The sequence below is a fragment of the Labeo rohita genome, unplaced genomic scaffold (genome assembly GCF_022985175.1).
Source record: "Labeo rohita strain BAU-BD-2019 unplaced genomic scaffold, IGBB_LRoh.1.0 scaffold_61, whole genome shotgun sequence".
NCBI classification, from domain to species: Eukaryota; Metazoa; Chordata; class Actinopteri; order Cypriniformes; family Cyprinidae; genus Labeo; species Labeo rohita.
In genome coordinates this window covers 33,853-56,969 of record NW_026129535.1, presented here as the reverse complement: position 1 = coordinate 56,969, position 23,117 = coordinate 33,853, and the positions used below count along the sequence as shown (strand labels likewise).

Below are 23,117 nucleotides of genomic sequence, written 5' to 3'. Positions count from 1 at the left end.
TGACCTCCTAAGCCAAGGAGCTTATTTATAAATCTGTAATTAAAATATGGGGGAAGAAAGTGGAGGCATTTATATAAAATACTGAGAAATGTGAATAATTAGGATTACAGAGAAAAAGGTGAATCGAAAATATGTCAAATAATAGAGCACTACTGGATTATGTACTTACTGGAATAATAAAGAAAAATGGAACACGCAGTCTTGCATTGCACAGAATATAACAGCAAAACACAAATATTACAGTCAAAATTGAATGCGAGGAAGATTAGATAATTTATTAATGGCACATGTGTGGATTCAAAAAATTAAATGAAATAATAATACTATAACAACTATAATATAACGACAGGAACATCATCTTCATCATCATCATCAACAACAACAACAATATAATAAAAATAATAATAAGTATTATTGTTATTAGTAGTAGTAGTAGTAGTAGTATTTCTCTCTGCTCCACCCTCCATTCAGTTGCTGGCGGTAATGCATCATAAAGCTAGGTTGCCAACCCACAATCAATACTATGAAGAAGAAGAAGATCCCAGGATGCACCGCGCTCTGGACGCTCTTTTGTTGCCGGAAACGCATCTGGGAGAATGCAGTCACATCCCGATGTTGAGAGGTAAATCACGAATTCGTGATAAAATAAATTCTAATAAGCGTAATTAATGAAATGGTTTTACGTTGTTCAATTTTATCTCACTGTAGTGAGTCATGTATCGCGAAGAGTAATTGAGAATGAGTTAAAGTGGGATAGAAAGATCTTTCATGTGAGATCTTAGAGTTTGTTTGTTTTTCATAGCACAATAAATTCATATAAAGCACCGTTCAAAAATGAATTAAATAATTACATAATACTGCAATCTATGCGGCAGAAATGCTGTGTACCTCAAGGTGCTGCACTGCATGTGCAATGAAGCCTGCAGTTCGTATGCCTTTAATCTACAGCAGTTGACTTAACTGTAAACACTGTACACTGTAGTACAGATGCATTTCAGTGCAGTCCCTTTCCCATAATATAACTGTATTCACGGTTTATTTTTTAAATAATTTCTTACTTTATAAAGAGTCTTATAAAAAGCATGTATATGATTTTGCTCAAACAATAGGGGAGCGCGGGGCAAAAAAATAACGGGGGGTTAATTGTAACATACGTGTTTTAAATATTTCCACACACGCAGTAGCATAACCAAATTTACGGTATTCACGCCAAAATTTAAAAGCCTTTTAAAGATATAGCTGCGTAAAGCTGCGTTCACACTAGCAGCGACTTCTGTCGCTGTGGGCGTTCTCACTACTGGTTGCCTTGACAGCGAATCAGGTTTCTTGCCGCTAAATACAAACATTTTGGAGGCAAAGACTAAATATAATATAAATATAAATTAAATCTGTACATACAAACAAAAAAGAATGAAAAGCAGAGTCTACTTTTTTCCATTGAGTTTGTTTATCTATGGCTGAGAGAGGAGAACGATCACATGAGGTCTATCGTCTTCTTTCCTATTGGCTGTCGCTCCCGAAAGTCGCTCTTAATTTGCATAAAGTTGAGGGATTCTGAACTTTGTCGCGTCGCTAGACACGCCCCAAGCCCCGTTCACAAGCGACAGGCAGCGACAAAGCGACACAATCCTATTCATTTCAATGGAAAGCTGGCGATTTCCGGCGACAAGAGCCCCGTTCACAATACAAGTGACAGGCAGGGACAAAGCGACACGATCCCATTCACTTCAATGGAGAGCTGGCGATTTCCGGCGACAAGAGCGACATCGAAGTCGCTGCTAGTGTGAACGCAGCTTGAACTTTGTCGCGTCGCTGGACACGCCCCATCCGGTCGCCAACGGTCGCTGTAGCTCGATGTTGCGCTTGTCGCCGGAAATCGCCAGCTCTCCATTGAAAGAATGGGATCGCGTCGCTTTGTCGCTGCGTGTTGCTTGTAGTGTGAACGGGGCTTACAGCGACCGTTGGCGACTGGATGGGGCGTGTCCAGCGACGCGACAAAGTTCAGAATCGCTCAACTTTATGTAAATGAAGAGCGACTTTCGGGAGCGACAGCCAATAGGAAAGAAGACGGCAGAGCTCATGTGATCGTTCTCTTCTCAGCCATAGATAAACATACTCAGTGGAAAAAAGTAGGCTCTGCTTCTCGTTCATTTTTTGTTCATATGTACAGATTTAATTCATATTATATTTAGTCTTTTGCCTCCAAAATGTTTGTATTTAGCGGCAAGAAACCTGATTCGCTGTCAAGGCAACCACTAGCGGGAACGCCCACTAGCAACTTGGTCGCCAAGTTGTGACACTGCGTTACAGTATGCCCCGCTATTATTAAACTATTCTATTCTATGAAATTAGTAATGCAATTTTCACTAATTTTATGGATTGTAATGAGAAACCACAAGAAACAGGTGAATAAAGACTGACAATCCATGTTTAATGTTTAGAAATTATTTCAAGATTTATGTGTCTCGTGTTCTATTAGAGCTGTGTGTGGAGGGAGGGGAACTTCTCGCAATGTCTGAATGTGTTTCTTCATCTGTTTGCCCACATTGTCTTGAACTATAGGCTTCTGTATAGCTGTGTGTTGCGATCAGGGCCGTCCCAAGCATGGTTGCAATGTGTTCATTGTCAAAATCCAATTTTTAATTCTTAAAAAAAACACACTTTTATTTGAAAAAAGTTAACAATTTTATTTTATTGACCAAATATTTTAGCTTGTCTTGCATATTTTTTTTCATTAGATTCAATTTTAAGCTGTCATATGGTCATGTTACAATGTGCCCCTCTCATGTTACAGTGTAGCCCACCTAAGGGGCATGTTGTCTCATTTCACTTCCTTTCTTTTGAGGTAAATAACGAAAAAAACATATACATTGTAATTATAAGACAAAATGACATATTTGTACTAGACAAGTGTAAAATTAATGTGGATAAAAAAATATACTCAGAACCACACGTGGATTTACACAAACTGAGAAATTCAAAAAGTGTTAGGTTGTGGCCCTGCCCCACTAAGTTAATTTGTGCATGAGCCTTGCCACCAATCTGTTTAAATTTAGTTATTTATGAAAATCGTTTCATTTGTAGGTTGGAAAATGAAGATGTGTCTCAGAGAGACCATTTACTGGGAAAAGATCTCACCAGTCTCCCTGGCCTGGGTGCTGAACAACTTTTTAATGGCTCTACAGCTGCTTCAAGGTTCCTACAGGCGGAATTGGAACTGAATGCACGGTTACGGACACTGTCCTTTGGGAAACCAGTGCGATACACATACAACCCCCTTGAATATGCCTGGGACACACATCAATGTTATGTGGAGAAATACTGTCAGGAAGGGCAGAGTGTTCTCTTTCTGGGCATGAACCCAGGGCCTTTTGGCATGGCACAAACAGGGGTCAGAAGATTTTCATTCTTTATTATGATTTCACGTTATCTGTTTTTGTTGTAATGATGCTACTTGAGATTAAATTTAGTGAAGAAAGTAAAGAGTTTTGGTGGGCTTTAAGTCGCCTTTCCACAAAAGACCCTAAAAATGTCTTAAATTCGAACAGAAGTCTTAAATTCTGGAAGTCATGACATTAAACTCCAAAACAAAACAAAAACAAACAAACAAACGAAAAAACCTTCCTTAGTGTTCCTAACCAAATATCTAAACTTCCTTAAATCAAAATACATTTAAGATGCAAAATGAAGATATGAAGTCTTGAACCAAATTAAGTAAGTTTATGCTTAAAACAACAACAAATGTCTGACAGAGGGGTATGGACATTTTCCTTTAAATTAAGTTCATTTTTCTGAGCCCATTGGCAGATATTTATTCTTGTTAATCATAAACTCACAGTTTAAGCAATTTCTCAAAAAACAAACAAAAAAACTAAACACACACACACACAAAAAAGACATTTTGCATCTGAAATGAATGTATCTTAATTTAAGAATTTTTGGACATTTGTCCTGGAAAACAAGACAAAACAGTGAAGATGAGCAACACTTTTTTGCAGTGTAATCAGAAGGTACAGTAAATGTTATTTCCATATTGTATTGTTTGGAAGCAGAAGTATTTATAAAACCTGCAGTAACTCTGAAAGAAAAATATAATGGCGAGATAATGCCATAATTGAATAACTTTTTTTTTTTTTGGTCAGTACATTTATAGTTACTGGGATTTAGTGTTATTTGGATCCCAGTATTGTCTTCTTTAGCGTTTTGAAAAAAAAAAATTGTTTGTGTTACGAGCTCAAGTCTTCTATCCTACACCAAATCTCTCTTGCTGAAATGTTTGGCCCAGTTGGGAATAGCAGACAGACAATCACTCCTCATCAGGGTTGTTTACTTCCAGATTGAAAATTTCCTAATAATTCACTCACCCCATGTCATCCAAGATGTTCATGTTTTTTTTTCCTTCAGTTCAAAAGAAATTAAGGTTTTTGAGGAAAACATTTCAGGATTATTCTCCATATTGTGGCCAATGAAGGCTCAAGCTGCAGTTTCAATGCAGCTTCAGAAGGGCTCTACAAAATGCCAGGAATAAGGGTCTTATTTAGTGAAACGATCGATCATTTTCTAAGACAAATACAAATTTATTTACTTTTTAACCACAAATGCTCATCTTGCACTAGCTCAACCTCACGAATTTCACAATCACGCTTGCTTGACCTATGCAAAGGTATCGACCCAATGTTTGTAAAGCAAACTTGCAAAGAAAGTTAAACTCCCTTTACAAAAAAGGTAAAACAATGATGTCGGCTGATTTTGAAGTTGGAGGAGTTTTTTCCCTACCCTACTTGTTTGAACCAAAGTACACAGAAGAACTAGCTACGTATGACTTTTCCAGCGTGACTACGCAGTGTGTGATGACACATATCCGCATCAGTTAAAGAAAGTGGCCAATTATTTAGCTAGATAAGACTCTTGTTCCTCGGCTGGGATTGCGTAGAGCCCTTTGAAGCTGCATTGAAACTGCACGTTGGACCTTCAGCCCATTTCACACCATTAAAGTCCATTATATGGAAAAAATTCCTGGAATGTTTTCCTCGAAAAATGTAATTTCTTTGCGACTGAAGAAAGAAAGACATGAACATCTTGTATGAGATGTGGGTGAGTAAATTATCAGGATATTTTCATTCTGGAAGTGAGCTTCTCCTTTACTAAGTTGCAGTATATAACAAAGTCCTTCCAGGAGAAAGTCCTAGAATGTTGATTATGAACTGTATAAAAGCATACAAAAAAACAAAAGCAGGTAAAACACACAAAAGCTTCTGTAATAGTGGCCACATTTAATATCAGCAGTATTTTTTCCCAAAAATTACTATAGTTGTCACTTTTGTAACTTATTTATAGATTATAGATTATAGTTATAGATTCTTACACTGTTTGAATGAGATTTCAGAATTATTTCCTATAGTTTAAAAATAATAACAGTAGCAACTTCAGTGTTTTGATGAAAACTTTGTTTAATATGGCAATTTTTAATATAATATAAGTATAACATTATTTAATGGAGAAGAGAATAAGAAAAGGAAAGAAATCAACTACATCTCTTTGTTCCTGATTACCAAGGTTCCATTTGGTGAGGTGAAAGCAGTTCGCAATTGGTTGAAGATCACTGGAGTCGTTGGGCGTCCAGCAGAGGAGCACCCTAAGCGGCGGATCACAGGCCTCGACTGCACTCAGAGTGAAGTGAGCGGAGCCCGTTTTTGGGGCTTTTTCCAAGAGCTCTGCGGTGAAACTCACAACTTCTTCCGCCACTGTTTTGTCCACAACTTGTGCCCTCTAATCTTCATGAGTGAGTCTGGCAAGAACCTAACCCCGCCTGAACTTCCGGCTGCGGAGCGTGATGCCCTTTTGTCCTGTTGTGACAGCGCTCTTTGTCAGGTAGTCACTGTACTGGGTGTCTCCATGGTGATCGGAGTGGGCAAGCTAGCCGAGCAACGCGCTCGACGGGCTCTATTGGAAGCAGGCATCACAGTAAGAGTGGAGGGTATTATGCATCCGTCCCCTAGAAACCCACTGGCTAATAAAGGTTGGGCTAGCATAGCCAGAGACAAACTAGGTAATCTGGGGGTTTTACATTTGCTTACCAGATAATGATGATAATGACAAATACTACCTCTGCATTTTTTACCCGGTAATAATTTTAAACCTTATAATTGCCATTATGAGTGACTTAATGAAATGAGACTGATGAAAGTAAGAAGTAATGTTTAAGATAACAGATGCTATGACCATTAATGGAGCATTTAATCACACATTAATTATTTTTATTTTCTTTTATGTGTAATATTTATCAGTGCATGTATATATGTGTACAGAACCTTTGATGGCCATTTTAAGCTCTTTTGTATATCAAGACGTAAAGGTGCATGAATATGTGGTAAGTGTGGTCTTTTTTTTCCTTTTTTTTTTTTTTTTAATCTTAAATGTATTTTTTATATTGTTTGTTACTGCATATTTCATTTGTGGAGCTAGGAAAAAAAATACTGTAGATGTTACTCTATGTTAGTCTTTGATTATAATACACTAACTTACCCAGAGTGAGCTTAGGAGGTTGCTAATATACCTTGAGTTCAATGTTATTTTTGTTGTTGAGTGGAGTGTTTTTTTTTTTTTTTTTTATGTGTTAAACCTCAATGTTGAGTCAATGTATGGGTGATGGCAATAAATTCTACCTCATGTTAACCCCCATCCTATAGTTTTGTGTTAATCTTTTAAGTAAATTGTCCTGTATTTCAAAGAAAAACAAATATGATCAGCATATCTGATGTGAATTGAGAAGTGTGGGGTACAGTTGGTACACTTTTTGCTTTTTCCATTACCAAGCCAAAACTAGGGACTGAAAAGAAATGATTTTTCATGACATTTCTAAAATATTACTAATTATTAACATCCACAAGTAGGTCACATTTGCCACAATTAGCTCAAACACAAGAAGCTTTTTTTGTTCCAACTGTACCCATGTGTGGAACAGTACCCGAGTAAAGTTGAGACACCCATCCGTAATGCTGTAAAGCTGCCTAAGCAATTCATTGCAAATGTAAAATACCTTTAAAAATGAGAAATCAACAGTTTTTATTTCAGTTCAGTATTTTATTTGATTATTTGTTTAATTTAAAGTAGTTCATTTGTAAAACATTGTACAGTAATGGCAAACAGCGATATTTAATTTCAGTTCATCATTTTAATAGTAACAGTTGAAAAGTTGAGTACAGTAAACAGTAAAACAGTAAAGAAACACTGAACAATTGCAAACAGCAATAATAAAACAGATCAAATGCAAACAATAACCTAATAAATAAAATAACAGTAAACATAATAAATAAATGATACATTGTGTCTCAACTGTACCCTGCTGACCACCTCGAACATTTCTATATTTTTTCGATGACCTTGCATGACACAAAGTCATGCAATATGTCAGTTTTTAGAGCTCAGATTAAGATTTACAAAAATGTAAGTTAACTTTAACAGTCCTGTAAAGATACCAGATACCAGACAATACTCTCTTCTTCTTTGGAATTCTGGTGTGTGGAATGGAGTAGTGTTTTTTTTTTTTTTTTTTTTTTTTTGATCTGTTTGAGTCTTTCCTTTGTAACTGATAGTATGTGTGGATAGAGTGTGGTAGTTGTGCAGTTGTTTTATCACTATGCAGTGCACACATTGTGTTTCCATGTTTTATGGGGACATTCCACAGGTGTAATGGTTTTTATACTGTACAAACCATATTTTCTATCGCCCTACACCTACTCTACACTTAAACCTAGCCCTCAGAGACTGTGCACACTTTTACTTTCTGAAAAAAAAAAAAAAAAACTCATTCTGCATGATTTATAAGCCTGTTTCCTCATGGGGACCTTAAAAAATATCCCCACAAGGTCAAAATTTACTGCTATTACTATCCTTGTGGGGACATTTGGTCCCCATAATGTGATAAATACCAGGTACACACACACACACACACACACACTTTCAAATGCTTACAAAAATTAACCATGGTTTTATTATGGTAAAAGTGTATAACCATAGTTTTACTACAAATACTATGGTTAAACTGTAGCAAGACCATGGTTAATTTGTGGTTACCATGGTTTAACTATAGTGACCATGTTTTGTTTTTTTTTGTTTGTTTGTTTTGTTTGTATTAAAACCATGGTTAATCTTCATGAGGGAGGAACCCAACTCTTGTCTTTGTATATAAACACTCCTGCCTTTTTTTCTGCCAGTGGGTCAAATGCATACAAATTTACTTAACTGCATCTTCCTGTTGACTGCCTAATGATTGTCTTTCTCTGTGGTGTATAATGAATGAACTCAATGAGCCTTGCCAATGGCATTTGTATGGTGAAAAGACCCTGGCACCATGTAAAACACACACCTCACTTTTCCTTTCTACCCTTATGGAGAACAAGGTCTCCAAAGGTCTTCACCTGCATTTCTGTCATTTCCTATTCCATTCAAAAGACTCCACATTTGAGTTCATTATCTGTCTCTACATCTTAAGTTTCTTGACAATGGGGTGTTAGGTGTTAGGTGAAACATTGCAAAATACAAATAGTGCTTGCCTTAAAAAAACACTAGTAATATTCATCTACAGCTGTATTGTGTATTGCTTATGTCTGCTACACAGATACAGTATAAAGAACCTTTAGGAGGTCTTGACAAGGTGAACTCCTGGTGACCCCCTGGCAACAAGTAAGCGGAGACACTGAACATGAGCATTAGTCCCTGTTTAATGGCTGATGCTTGCCAGAGCCATCAATACAAAGACAAATGAGGGCTTTATTACAGCAGAATTAGACTAGAGTGACAAATGAAGAGGTGCAGAGATCCACTGGAGAGAGCTTAGGATGAGGAAGAAAGAAATGCATAGAACAGGATTTTTACTTATTTTATTATTTGGTTTATTTAAATAATGACAGTACTATATATATATATATATATATATATATTCCAAACCATAAGCTGAAAATAATATGCAGTGTACACAGGGAGTATAACATATACTAATTTACATTTTAAGTCAATTTCTGTGGAGCCAATATAGTACATACATACATGCATACATATGTAAACACCTACAAACAACACTGAATACCCATTTTTTAAGAAAACTTCCAACACTGGCAACATATAGATAAATAATTCATGTAATATATGAAGAGTTCAGATGCAAAACCAGCTAAATCCATCTGACGTATTTCTTTAAAGTGAACATTTCTTTCTGGCTACTTTGTATATGTTTCTATGTAAGTACTGGTACTTCTGATTGGGCTGAGGCTGGAATTTAGCGAGTTTGCAGTAAAAGTATTTGATGGACGTATAATATGTGTCAGGAGCATTCACTCCATATCATTATCTCATTTTTGACCGAGATGGCTTTTAGCTGGTTTTGCATCTGAACTTTATATATATATATATATATATATATATATATATACTTCAACATTTTAAGTCGATCAAAAAAGTTAATCAAAGTTGTCCTAAGGCAAGTATGTTTTGGTTTTATGACAACTTTGATGAAAGATGCTGATCCACTTCAAATGCTGACTACCATATATATATATATATATATATATATATATATATATACACTTATAGATATAGATATTACTTATAGATATATATGATCCTGTACTGAATATCTTGATCTGTGCTACAGTCACTAGATAAATAACTGCAAATGTATGAACTATACTATAGTGAGTGGGGAATCATGAGTAAATACTGAAAGTTTTTGTGGAGGATCTGATGACCATTGACAGAGGACTTCAGTTTTCTTGATATTCACTGTTAGTGCCATTCTGCTGTATGCTCCAACAGCAAATTCAAGAATGGACTGAAATCTTCTGGGGTTTGTGATATAGGGCACAATCATTTGCATACTGAAATTCCAGCACATGAGCCAAATGAAACTTGGTAAGTATGATTCAGATATATTAAACATCCACGTTTCACATCTTCAGGTGCTTTATTAACATAATTGCATATACCTTTATTGTGTAATTAAGTAAACAATATAGTTAATTTAACCAGTTCTTTGGAACAAACCGCCTGAAAGAATCAGTTTGTGGGAAAAGAATCGTGTTTACCCACTGCCTGAGGCTATAAATCACAGGTAATAATGTTGTAAATAATGTTCAGTTTCTTGCACCGACCAATCATTTTGCTTCATAAAACCACAGTATATTGTCTGGAGCCATGAATATTCAATTTGTGTTCCTTGATATGCTTCTTTATTCTTAAACACGGGCAGCTGCTGATTTGCATTTTTCATCAAGGAGAGTTTTAGCCTCTTTACTTTCTATTTAGCTAAAGAAATAAAGTCACCTACATCTATGGCCTGAGGGCGATAAACTGCAATTTTTTATTTTGGGGTGAACTATCCCTTCAAATGACCAGTGACGTAGTCATCATTTTTTATTTATTTACTTACTTATCAATCAAATAAATTTTACTACTTTTAAAGGATGCTTTTGTTAGTCAGATGACATGCAGTTTTTATTTTTGTGCATCCTCATTTCCTTTCCTCTCATGTTACACCGTGACTACACCGCCCTTTGCAAATAATTTGTCCTTTGTGCCTATATGTCATAAACAGGAGGAGACATCCGTTTATTGTCGGAAATTTGTACTCACGGCACGCCGCATGCAGTGTAGACAATCAGTTTATACTGAGTTTTATTGTTTTTTCAACGTGAGATGTAGACAGAGCTGGGTAGATTACTTACAAATTGTAGTCCCTCACTGATTCAAAATTACATGACAAAAATTGTAGTTAGTAACGTAATCAATTACATTACACATTTTAGATAGGCCTAATATAATCTACTTTTTGATTACATTTAGAATACTTTTGACCGTTTGTCACATCGATTTAAATGGGATAATCATGTACCATACTGATATGAAAATACCAAGAGTAATAAAATATATTCCATTCGTTGAAATTAACAAACAAAAAAATGCATTAAACATTATGTCATCCCAAACTTGGCTTCGTGACGAAACTGCAGGGGGTTCGTGATTTTAATGACAAATTATTAATTAAATCATAGAAAATGTCAAATTGAAAGAAACAAACAAACAAAAAAAAAAATAAATAAAAAAAATAAATAAATAAAAGTACGATATTAATTAGGGTCAGTTGGATTATGAAGGACAGATATCTATTTCATTACAATTTAAAGAAACATACTAAACTGTGGGAGCCTTTAAGCCAGTTTGTTAAGGATTTGGTGCCATATGACTGCAAGAGCCTAGAAAATTGTTGATAATTCTGAAATATAAATTTAAATATATATACATTTGCCCCCGGTTTCACAGACAAGGCTTAAGCCTAGTCCTAGACTAAAATGTAAGTCTGAGCTGTTTCAACTGAAATAAAATTGCACTGACTGATCTTAAAATATATCAGTGCCTTTGTTTTGTCTCAAGATGCACACCAGTAATGTTTTTTTCTAAGCATGTTTATAAAAATGACTTAAATGTCCTAATTGAACTATGGCCTAATCCTGGCTTAGTCTAAGCCCTGTCTGTGAAACTGGGCCAGAGTGTTTTTGGTTAGAGCCTGTTTAAACATAAATTTCAGTGACGCACCAGTGGATAGGTTGCTTTTTAAATGTAATAGGTTACAGCTTACAAGTTACTAAAAAGGTATAATTATTTCAATTGTTTTGTTAAAGTAATGTAACTGATTATTTTTGATTACTTTGATTACTTGATTACTTTGATTGCTATTGTAAACCATGGTTGCCATCGTATGAAAAAACGTATGTTTTAATGTTTCGTCAAAGTCCTCATTTTTGGGAACGAATTGGAATGCTTTGCATGGGTATTAATGTAGTTTATTTGTTCAATAAATTTCCCCCTGTCCGTATCTGTCTAACTAAACAGGAAGCAACTGTAGTAATTGTAGATGCAAAAGGAAAGCCATAAAGTTTTATGACGCGTTAGGGCAATAAAGTTTTACAAGTCTGTGCTGTAAATAACTGAAACAAAAGTGGAGCCAGACAATGAACCTGCATTACAGTTGATTGCTCCTCCTGAAAACAGCTTTGTAATCTTGGACAGTAAACACCTCAGAAAATCTGCGCTATTGCCAGGTTAAAAAATAAAATAACATAAAATACTCCCAAAAAAGTAACTTGAGGGGGTGCGCGTTTAAAAGGACATGTATTCAAGACTCTTTATTGATCACAGTTTCAGCTGTTTTATTCATTATTTCTAAGTATTATATATTAACAGTCCTGAGTAGATTACTTACAAATTACATGACAAAAAATTGTTGTTAGTAAAGTAATCCATTACATTACACATGTTAGGTAACATAATCAGACTATACTTTTAGACACGACTTTTGACTTATCTCGTTTATCACATTGATTTAAATGGGATAATCTTGTACCATATTGATATAAAATACAAAAAGAAAGAAAATGCATTCTATTAGCTGTTAACAACATGAAGAGCATTAAATATTACATTAAGTCCAAACTCCAAACTGGAGTTCTTGAAGGACATTTTAGTTTAATGAAACGCTAATGAATTTAAAAATAGGTAAAATTATAATAATAAAAAAATAAATTAACAACAATCAAAAGAAACCACTTACTAAAAAAGGTGAAATATTTTATTTGCTTACATGCATGTCATGTGACCATTAACCAACATTAAAGAACACTGAGCATGCAGATGTGCTACTTAATTATTAACTTATCTTAAAATCTGGGTACTGGGCACTGGGTACTTTAAGTAAATGTATTGGGTGAAAGTGGTTCGACTGACAAAAAACTTTGGGAATCTCTGTGTTACATGTAAATAAGAAATAATGTGAATTTGTGCATTTGAATGCAAAAGCCTTCCAAAGACATACTAATACATGGTTAAATAACCTACTGAATGATAATTCAAATGAAAATTGTGTTTTCCAGTGGAAAGTTGAAACACTTCTTACACCTGAACTGATTTTTGTAAATGCTGTGTAACCACCGGACTATTGGCTGGTCTGTGTGAATGTCAACAAAACTGGAAGACCTATATGTAAATAAGAAATAACTTTAATTTGTGCATTTTATTATGTTTGAAATAACCAAGCCATCATTCAAATGAAATTTAATGTGTTTATCAGTAGTTGATGCAATGTTGAAATGTTAAGGAAACATTTCTTAAAACTGAAATTTTGTAAAATCTAGAAGAGTTTAAGTGCAAGGGATCGTTCCTTACGTTATTTTAATGTGCATTTCCCAAAAATATCCATGTCCAGTCCGTCCACCCATGGCCAATCGCAGCATATATACATTCATACGTACATACAAATAAATAAATAAATAAATAAATAAATAATAAAATAATAATAATAATAATAAAAAATCATGGTAAAAAAACATATTTTTTTTTTAAGATCAGATTTTTGGTCATAGTGACTTATTTGTGCACAGATAGGGTCTTCAATAAGGTAAACTGGCTGTATAAAACCAAAGAGTAGTAAATAGAAAAACATTTTCAAGTTACAAGTAGATTTTTAATCTATTTACCTAAAAAAAGGAGAGATACCTAACTACTGAAAGGGGTATAGCTGTTTTTCTGACTAAAATCATAAATAAAGTTTATTACCCTTGATATTGTAATCGCTATTAATTACATTTGATTAATATAAATTCCTTGCATGCTTGCATACATCCCAAATTTAATTTGTTTTATGAATCAGTTAATGAAGACAGATTGATCTGCCAACTAAACATTGTTCCTCTCCTGTTCCTGTCCAGTTATTCAAATTGGGATTAAACTAGCAAAAAACATATTTAGAGAAAACATCTTTGCATGATATTATATATAGGGATCATCGGGTACACTCTGGGAGAAAATATAGAAAATTTAACCCGTAACGGGTCGTTTTTATGTTTCATAAAAAAAAAAGGCACAAAGAAAATGCACGGTTTGCAAGGTTGTGTATGTGCCATATTAATATGATTTTTTCTTCTTGTGTTCAAGAGTTAACGGAAATGCAATTAAAAATGTAATGCATGAAAAGGTGTGAACTATTCTCTGCGGAAATGTAACCTAAACAAAAATAAAATACACCCTGAATATACAGTGACCGTATATTCACTGTAAGTCGGTATTGCGAAATAAACAACAAATTCGTTTGTTTTGTGTTGATTTTGTTGTAGTTTGTTTGCTGTAAATGAACGCCTAAAATCAGACACAGCAACAGTTCCAAAGCATCACAAAGCAACATCGCATTTATGTAGCCTAAAAATAACTTAAGAGAATTGGTTGTCATAGCAATATCTTGGAGTTTGATTGTCGTTTACTATGCTTTTGCTTTTCTTACAGCTGCACCCCGGAATTGCTCTATAACCTCTAGCTTGAAATCCCCCTTTTAGGCTGATTTTGAAATCAAGTTTGATCACAGGGCGTGGGCGATGAAAGTACGTCATAGACTCGTGAGACAATTGAAATGAGGTTCTTTCATGTTTGGTATAACTCGTCCTTGATTATTTTCCAGATTTGGGGTTGGAATCACAATAAAATACGTTTGTAACGGTGGTGTTAAACGTCATGTACAGTGGTACACTTAGGCCTACATGTATGCTAATATATCTTCCTGTTCATCAACATATTATATATATATATATATATATATATATATATATATATTTATAATTGGAGAAAGTTTAAAAATCTAGCACTAATAAACAGATATAGTCCACACGCTACTATTATTATAATGTAAAAAAAAACGCATTCATGTATGCCTATTTATAAAACAACGAATTCTGTCCTTATAACAGGTATCTTTGCGTGCAGTTTTGAAAAGTTTGATTAGGCCTATTTACCGTCATAAATTTTGTCCTGTCAGTGTTAGCGGACAGTTTTACGAGCAACTGTTGGATGTTATAAAATTCACTGGTACTAGTTTTACTATTTCCGAATAAGGTCTATAAAACTCAAAACAATTAAATGAGAAAAAGCAACACCTCAGATAAACTGTATCAGATAACCTTACCGTGTCTCTCATGGAAAGTTTAGACACACTGGTATAACTGCTGCTCGTTTCATTTGATTTAATTTGGCTCACAATGTCCCATATGCTGGACTGGGACATTTCTTACAGACTTCTAAAAGTATTAAAATGATATGGACATAGGGGGTATCAACTGAAGTATTCATTCTTACCAAGAGAGTGCTGACTTACTTACAGTTGCCGTTCACAGAAGAGCCAGGCTAATAATCAAGCAAACTGAGGCAGTGAAGGGATATATGTGAGCCTGGACATAAAAACGTAGCAGTTGTTTTGAACGACAAAAGCGGGTGCCCAGTAGATCGCGTGGACAACGAATGGACCACTCATGAATTTACAAACACATCTGCGTTAGTTTTTCATAGACCACATAAACATGTGCATCATTATTACATATGTAACCTATTTGATTTTTAATTTTCGCTGAAGTTAAAAAATGATCTATATAAATAGAAGACCTGTGTCTATAACGTGCAAGTGTAATCCAGTCATAAAATGGGTTAAATCTGGAACTTAGTAATGGAGATTCGCAAAGTATTTGGTAAAATCGTGCAGGGAGGAAGCTCAGGGCACGGCGAGGAAAAGCGCCCGACAGCGTCATCTGCTGTTAAATATGTTCATGGACCTGCGATGGAAAACTTACCGTAAATTGTTTTGCCTGCATCTTCAGAAATTTGTGAGAGGAAAAGGACAAGGATTTTGTTTGTTTGTTTTTTAAACAGCATTGGATAGCAAAGCAACTGTCAGACCAAAGCCACACAAAGACAATATTGCGTCTTACAGTAATTTCACAATTATTTCGTGGTACTTTTAGCATGAGTTGAATACAGTGTATACAGTGATGTCGTTTGTATAAGGTAGTAAAAAAATATTTTGTTCATTCCTAATTTGAGAACTTGGTATGAATACCTATTGCAGATAATCTCTAATCTTCTTTCAAAGTTTAGAAATGTACCGGCGTACGACGTTATATCCTGTTTTAATGGTATACGGTTTCATGCTTATAAGGCAAAAGATAGATCTAACGTGCGGAGTGAAGTGAACAATAAAATAATACGTTAAAGATTCGTCTTGTTTTATTTTATTTTAATATTGGAAGTAAAATTTATTATTGTGTGCATCTGTTTTCGAGACAACATCAGAGCATAAAAATTTCTCCGTTCAGATTTAACGTTGTAAATTAACAGATTATTTATTTATTAACCAGCATCAGCTTTGTGATGGATCATGAGTGGACAGAGGATTAATGTTTTAAATCACTAATATTATTATTTTTGTAAGAACACTGAGAGAGAGAGAAAAAAATGTAATTCCAATGTAATCTCAGTGTATTACAATTAATAAATAGGCCTTAAATGTTCGGAAGGTATAGCAGTATAGCATTCTCAATGGCAACCTCACTTTGTAATTTAGAGTGGTTTCTGGTGTAGTTGTCGTTTTTAAAGTTTTTTTTTTTTTTTTGCGACTTGATTGGATTTAATAATTATGAGGAGATAAAGTACTGTCGTCATATTCATCACAACTTTATTGAAGATTTATTTACTTTATTTTTAAACATTGTATTTACAACGTTTATCTAATAATCAAAATTTTCCAAAATTATCTGAGAATACTTTTTACACCGTATGATTCCTACAGCACGTAGCACAAAACAAAACAAAACAAAACAAAACAAAAAAAACACACACACACATAAAAGAAATCAAAGAAATGCATTAAATTACATTTTTCGCAAAGCTACACAGATGTTCATCAAAAGTATTTGGTTGTCATATATTTACAAACATTTACAGTGCACTCAATGTTATCTGTTTTACAATTTGTGATAATACACTATAATTATTGTAGCGTAACATTTGAAATTTCCTTAACGTATTTGGTCAAAGTCTGTATTCGCAGTCCATTATATGCACCTCTCAACATCCAAGATATCCCAGGATGCTTTTAGATTATGCCAAGACCAAATCAAGAAAAAGAAAAAGATTTTACTGTCTGATTTGTAACAATCTATGTGTAATTCTAGGAATGTAATTTCTGGAAATATGTAAGTTTCCACAGTTCTGGGTAAATGATAAACGGAGGGGCAAAATACGCATCGCATCTAATCGAAATATAACAGTTTTTGGTGTTAATAAATTGTGCAAATTATGAAAGTTCGATAGGTAGCCTAGTTATAATGTAGTAGAACATTATTGAATGCCCAGTCTTTAATAAGGTGGTATGGCAGTCAGCTATTCTCTTGTTTTCCTCCTGTTTCCACTTCTTCTTCTTTGTCCGTGTCCTGGCCAGCTCCTACGGAGCCACTGTCATTGAGGGTGGATGTGAGATTGCTCTCTTTCTTCCACTTCATCCGGCGGTTCTGAAACCAAATTTTAATCTGGCGTTCCGACAGACACAACGCATTGGCAATCTCGATTCGTCTGCGTCTTGTCAAATAACGATTGTAATGGAATTCTTTCTCTAGTTCTAAAGTTTGGTATCGCGAATAGATTTGGCGACCTCGCCGTCTGTCAGACCCATAGCCAACTCCTGTTAGGAAAGAGATGATTTAGTTAAAATCAGGGAAAAAAGGGTTTTAAAAAATATTGTTCAAATTAAGTTGGAGACAAGCGACACGAGTATATTCATCACTGTCCCCTTCCACTAGATACATTTAAACTTCTTGGAGAATAATCCTCTAGGTTTATCTTGGTTGGTGGAAAAGCCAAACAAACTTTGTTTAAGCCAAACAGAGTTTCACTAATGCACTAATGACAAAGCGCTTTTCGGGCAGTAAAGGCGTTTCATCAGTGCTTTATGGGGCAATAAAACGTCGGTTTCCCAATCCTAAAAACAAAGCCCGCCCTGTACTAAATTCAACTGTACTCACCACTATGCGAGTTCATCCGCTGCATCCACGGATATATCTGAATACTTCCTTTTGGTTCCTGAGACAGAGTCTTGCTTTGGTCTGAAGCGTAATCCTGGGCCAGTGAGCCCTGTGTTTGCCCAAGGCTTTGTCTGCAACTCGGAAGCACATCCTTTTCCTGATAGAACACATTTGATCCATACTCGTACGGTCCTCGGCTGGACCCGAACATAACGTTTTCTTGTGTTGAATAGAACGGATTGGAGTATATCCGGTTTGGGGCCACGGCAGCGCCATATGGCGAGAAGTGTCGCACCGGGTCATAGTTTGTCGAGCTGAGTGTAACATTGGGCAGAACTTCTTGACCGCCGTTTAAATGGCACGAGAGCGACGGGTTCGTAAAATAGGAATTCATACCTTCTTTCTTTAAAAAAAAAAACCCACACACACCTTTTCTCTCACTCCCTTCCTCAATCTCTCTACAGTCTCTCTTTTTCACGCTTATTCTTGTCAACCTGTCTTTAGTTACAATAATTGTATAAATACTTTATAATTTATTTCAGGAATCCACCAAAGAATGTGTACGCAACCTAATGTTTCTAAATCCTCGTTAAAAGATGGGTGAGATGACAATGTCAGCTGACTATGTATCTTCCAATAAAAAGCAGGAAGCAACAATAAAATTGCAAAATAAGACTGGCTTTTCTTTGCCCTGTTACAAATGCGTGCAGAACATAGCGCATGCACACCCCCTTATATTGAGATATTTGATTATTGATTCTCTCTTTCCTCTTTGTGTGGGTTCTCTCTCTCTCTCTCTCTCTCTCTCTCTCTCTCTCTCTCACACACACACACACACACACACACACACAAACTAACACTTCATAGTAAAAAGCCAGCGACATAAATAAATAAATAAATAAATAAATAAATAAATAAATAAATAAATGCATTTGAGGGTGGCTTAGTTGCATAAATTACTAGTTGACTATTTGTCTTTTTTTCCCCTTGCTTTTTTGGCTCGTTAATGTAGTTTCCTATAGTACAGAATTATGTCCAGAAGCCTCAACCTCTATTGCATAAACGAGTTTAAAGGTTTAGTAATAAGATTACGTAATTAGTGAATATCCCTAGCTTCAATGGTTTGGTTTAAAAATCGATACTCCCAACAACGAAGTCGTCTACATAATGAGAACAACATGTGCCTGTTGTTCATAATATATGGTTTGTATGTATCTATTTAAGTATATCTGAATTAATAAAGGTTACGGAACAGAGATAAAATATCTTAACACGCAATACATATCTGAAATATATTCATTTGGATTTGGCCTATCTACCTTTGAGAAACTGTTTTAAAAACTCTATTTCTATTTCACGACTTTCAATTTTACAACAACGTATCAGAATCAAACTAAATTAAACCACTGTATAGTGAAGACAGATGCATATTACATTTTCGACTTGCAGGTTCGTTTAAATTAAAACTTGAATGCTTAAAGAGTGGTGGTTTATGGTTTTACTGCAAAATAATTCCTGGATGTGCGAACTGAAAATTGTATGACAGCTCCTGATGTACTGGCTTGATCAGCTAAGGATTCTATGTAAATGTATGTAATCTTTCAGGGAAATTACACAAAATTGCAAAATTGTAATATTTTTTAAAGAGGCACTTCGTCAAATGCAGCTACTTTAGTACAGTATTAATACAAAAAAAAAAAAAAAAAGACAAAAAACTGAAAAGAAATATGTACAGGTCTAACTTATATTATAAAAGGCACAGGTCGAACCTGGTGTTTCTTTTTTCCATGATTCTAATAGCATGCTAAATTAATGTCCATGTGAATCTCATAAAAACTGTTGCTGAATGTCTATAATCAACTACTTGCTACTTGCTAAGGGGTTCATAGTGTTTGTTGCGTAAACAAAACGGAACAGACAACAACATATAAAACAAACAGCAAAGTTTAAGTGTAAAGTACATTGGAATTAAAGAAAGAAAGACATGTTGTTGAGTGCATTTGTGCAGGAAATTGTTTTATTGCAGTTCTCTGTGGTGGCCTGTGAGAGTCTGGCCTTCACAACATTCCACTGAGACGGCAAATGCCAGATAGCTGTAGTTAACACAGATTGCTTCGAATACATAAACAACATTAATTTCACTAATATTTGAAAAAAGTATGTATAGGCTATATAACACAAACGGTATAAATTAACACTGACAAATGATAAAGAGATAATGCTACATAATGCTATTTGCATGACACGTCACAAATGAGGTAACAACAATCATCATCATCATAGGTTAAGAAGAAGAAGAAGAAGAAGAAGAATTGTTTGATTATTAGAGTGGCCTATACATTTCCATTATTTTTAGAATGACAGGAAAATAAATGTGTTAGATTGTATTTAGTTAAAATAATATGTGATCTTATTCAATTAATTTATACTAATAATCAGTTTTTACTTATTATTTAACTTTAAACAATTTTTTTTTTTTTTTTATTCCAGAACACTGAAATATTTTGGAGGTACCGATGACATTCCAAACAGTGCAGCTTCCATCCTGCTTAGTTTATTTATTTATTTATTTATTTTTTTTTTTTTTCGTTTAATATTTGTACAGGGTCCGTTAACGGCAGAATTCTTCGAACCTCACTAAATACATCTAAAAATTTGATAGATACCAGATCTTCTAATCGTTCTCATCTCTGGCTAAATTGGTTCTTCAAACGAATTTTCGGATTTCATTAAATTATCTGGACTAAGTTAATTACTGCGCGTTCTTGTGTGCATTGGAATGGGCATATATCGGTACATGTAAACCATGATCAGCAATGGAGCGATTGGCTAGCATCAAGACCTCAACGTAATGACATCATATATATAAAAAAAAAAAAGAACCTCACACACCCGACGAAAAACTTGATGAATTTCTGCATGTTTATAAGGAAACAGCCAAGCGCCTAAAATTACATAACGGTTATAACAGATAGTTTTTTCCCCCCTGTTTGTTGTTATATATATATATATATATATATATATGTATATCACGTTGTCTAGTAGCCTTTTTGTACAGGCTTTACATTTTTAGGCTATTTCATTTTATTTCATTTATTTGACCTGTGAAGCAGATTTGTTATATGGCAGCTTTAATTAAAGTTTCCTAAGTTTCAATGATATTTTTCTAAGCACTTTTCTAAGCAAGTTATCTTTTAACTAATTATAGCTGTCACCGTTCAGATTAATGCACGACTGAAGACTTGATTATAATGTAATTATTCCTTCAGAAAAAAAAAAAAAAAAAAGAAATCTCACAATAAATTATATTATTATTTTCAAATTAACTTTACATTTATTATTATTTTTAATTATTTCCCTGGTTCAAAAAAAAAAAAAAAAAAAACACACACCTAAACACTGAAACAGAGGTTAGGATAGATGTGGTATGTGTTGGGTATGGGTATGTGTTATTAGAATTATTATTACTATCACTATTATTACTGCTATTATTAATGATATTACTGCTGCCGTCATCACGGAATATTATTGTTATCATTACCATCTTTAGTATTATTATTTATTATTATTATTATTATTATTATTATACTTGCTAGTACTATTCAAATGCTATTACTAATATTCAGATTGTCATTTTTGATTATTTTCATTACTGTTATTATCATTGCTGTTCCATTGCTGTATTTATTATTATACTTGCTACTACTACTCCAATACTACTAATATTATTCAGATTGCCATTTCTGATTATTTTCATTACTGCTATTATCATTGCTGTTCCATTACCATTGCTGTTCCATAGCTGTATTTATTATTATATTTGCTACTACTGCTACTCACATACTACTAACATTATTCAGGTTGTCATTTCTGATTATTGTCATTGCAGTTCTATTGATGTTTTTGTGTTTACCGTATGTTGTATGTTGTGCACTAATACTAAAAATAAAATAAAAAAAAAGGAAATGAGTGTACTCTTAATGTATTTATTTATATGAAAGAGTAGTACTATTTAACATTTTCAGACAGTATTTTAAAATAGATGAAATTCCTCATCTGCATTTCAAGCATCGCTGCTATTCAATTATTGGTATTTGACGCCCATGATATCGCAGAATTATCATCAATATGATGCTTGTTTGTTTGTTTGTTTTTGGAAACGTATAGTAACATTTCGTCCGTATTATTTTGCCTTATCCAATTTTATTTGCAGAATATGAACATTCATCTTTTTTAAATGACCTTTTTTCACCCCATTTTATTACTCATGCATACTATATAGTGTACGTAGGAGTAAGTGGTATAAGGATATTAAGGGAATAAACTAGTAAATAAAGAGAATCGCTGAAGACAAAGCAAACATTAATAAACACTAGATAGCAGTACTGCCCTCATAAATGCATACAGTACAGAGCGTAATTCTTTTAAATTGGGGCATACTTTTCTATGTATTTTGGTATACCGACTGAACATCTGGCCTATTTTGTATAAACTACTTGTATAAACTGAAGATTTTTCCTTTAAGAGTGCTCTCTCAATTTATTGAAATGTCTAGCTAATGCAGTACAAATATGTTTATTTCGCCAACAAGTGTGTTTGTGAGTGTGTTAACTGACTGAAAGACAAAAGTAAACCAATAAGAAGTGCAGAACATTAAACTTACCCAAGCTCAACACGGTTTCCTTGTGATGCACTATGACAGTTCCGGCTAAGCCTAATGAGAAGGCGGGGGATTCTCGCAAGCATTTCATAATTAACAAGCCTTTCCCCCTCTGTCTTTCTCCAAATGAAGTAATCCACATTTGGTGGGTGTCCATCTCCGTGTCCTTTAGTGAAAAAGCAACGCTCTCTACTAGTGTAGTCTACTTTTGAAGAACATAACTTTGAAGAACAAATGCATTGAGAGAAGTAATGCAAAGGAAACTGATAGACAGAAACGACTGTCAAGTACATTTTGATGTTGTTACACTTGCTAAAAACGGAACATTCCGTGTTCAGCCTGTTGGGGAACGCGTATTAACGGAGAAGAGACAACAGTATAAAGTTCACGACCATGGAGAGGACACCATGTGACTTAGCACAGCCAATCCATTCATTGGCTTAGTCGTAAACTTTTATTACATAGCTGTAAATTTTCCACCAAACAACCAAGAATGTTGCGCCTTCTTTCTGTCTTGTACCACCACTTTTTTTTTGTATTTTTTATTTTGCTAATCGAGACTCGTGGATTCG

At 34.4% G+C, this 23,117-nt stretch overlaps 2 protein-coding genes across 2 annotated transcripts; one reads left to right on the top strand and one right to left on the bottom strand.

Moving 5' to 3' along the window:
• The first annotated feature begins 546 nt into the window (after nucleotides 1-546).
• On the top strand, nucleotides 547-6,674 carry smug1 (single-strand-selective monofunctional uracil-DNA glycosylase 1). Its single transcript, XM_051103942.1, has 3 exons — nucleotides 547-622; nucleotides 3,085-3,391; nucleotides 5,557-6,674. Exons 1-3 carry the CDS (start codon nucleotides 597-599, stop codon nucleotides 6,082-6,084), a joined length of 861 nt encoding a protein of 286 aa, XP_050959899.1. The 5' UTR covers nucleotides 547-596; the 3' UTR covers nucleotides 6,085-6,674.
• Nucleotides 6,675-16,369: 9,695 nt separating this feature from the next.
• Nucleotides 16,370-22,891, bottom strand: hoxc6b (homeobox C6b). Its single transcript, XM_051103943.1, has 3 exons — nucleotides 22,549-22,891; nucleotides 17,886-20,116; nucleotides 16,370-17,545 (listed from the first exon to the last, which is right to left on the bottom strand). The coding sequence occupies exons 2-3, from the start codon at nucleotides 18,277-18,279 to the stop codon at nucleotides 17,244-17,246; spliced, it is 696 nt and encodes a 231-aa protein (XP_050959900.1). The 5' UTR covers nucleotides 18,280-20,116; nucleotides 22,549-22,891; the 3' UTR covers nucleotides 16,370-17,243.
• Between the last annotated feature and the right edge of the window lie 226 nt (nucleotides 22,892-23,117).

What these genes read in the sequence shown, in the direction of transcription:
- smug1 (XM_051103942.1), top strand. Translation starts at nt 597, where the DNA reads ATGCAGTCACATCCCGATGTTGAGAG. An exon ending in TCACATCCCGATGTTGAGAG is followed by an intron (nt 623 to 3,084) that starts GTAAATCACGAA and finishes TTTCATTTGTAG; the next exon opens with GTTGGAAAATGAAGATGTGT. An exon ending in TTGGCATGGCACAAACAGGG is followed by an intron (nt 3,392 to 5,556) that starts GTCAGAAGATTT and finishes CTGATTACCAAG; the next exon opens with GTTCCATTTGGTGAGGTGAA.
- hoxc6b (XM_051103943.1), bottom strand. Translation starts at nt 18,279, where the DNA reads ATGAATTCCTATTTTACGAACCCGTCGCTCTCGTGCCATTTAAACGGC. An exon ending in GCGGATGAACTCGCATAGTG is followed by an intron (nt 17,546 to 17,885) that starts GTGAGTACAGTT and finishes CTTTCCTAACAG; the next exon opens with GAGTTGGCTATGGGTCTGAC.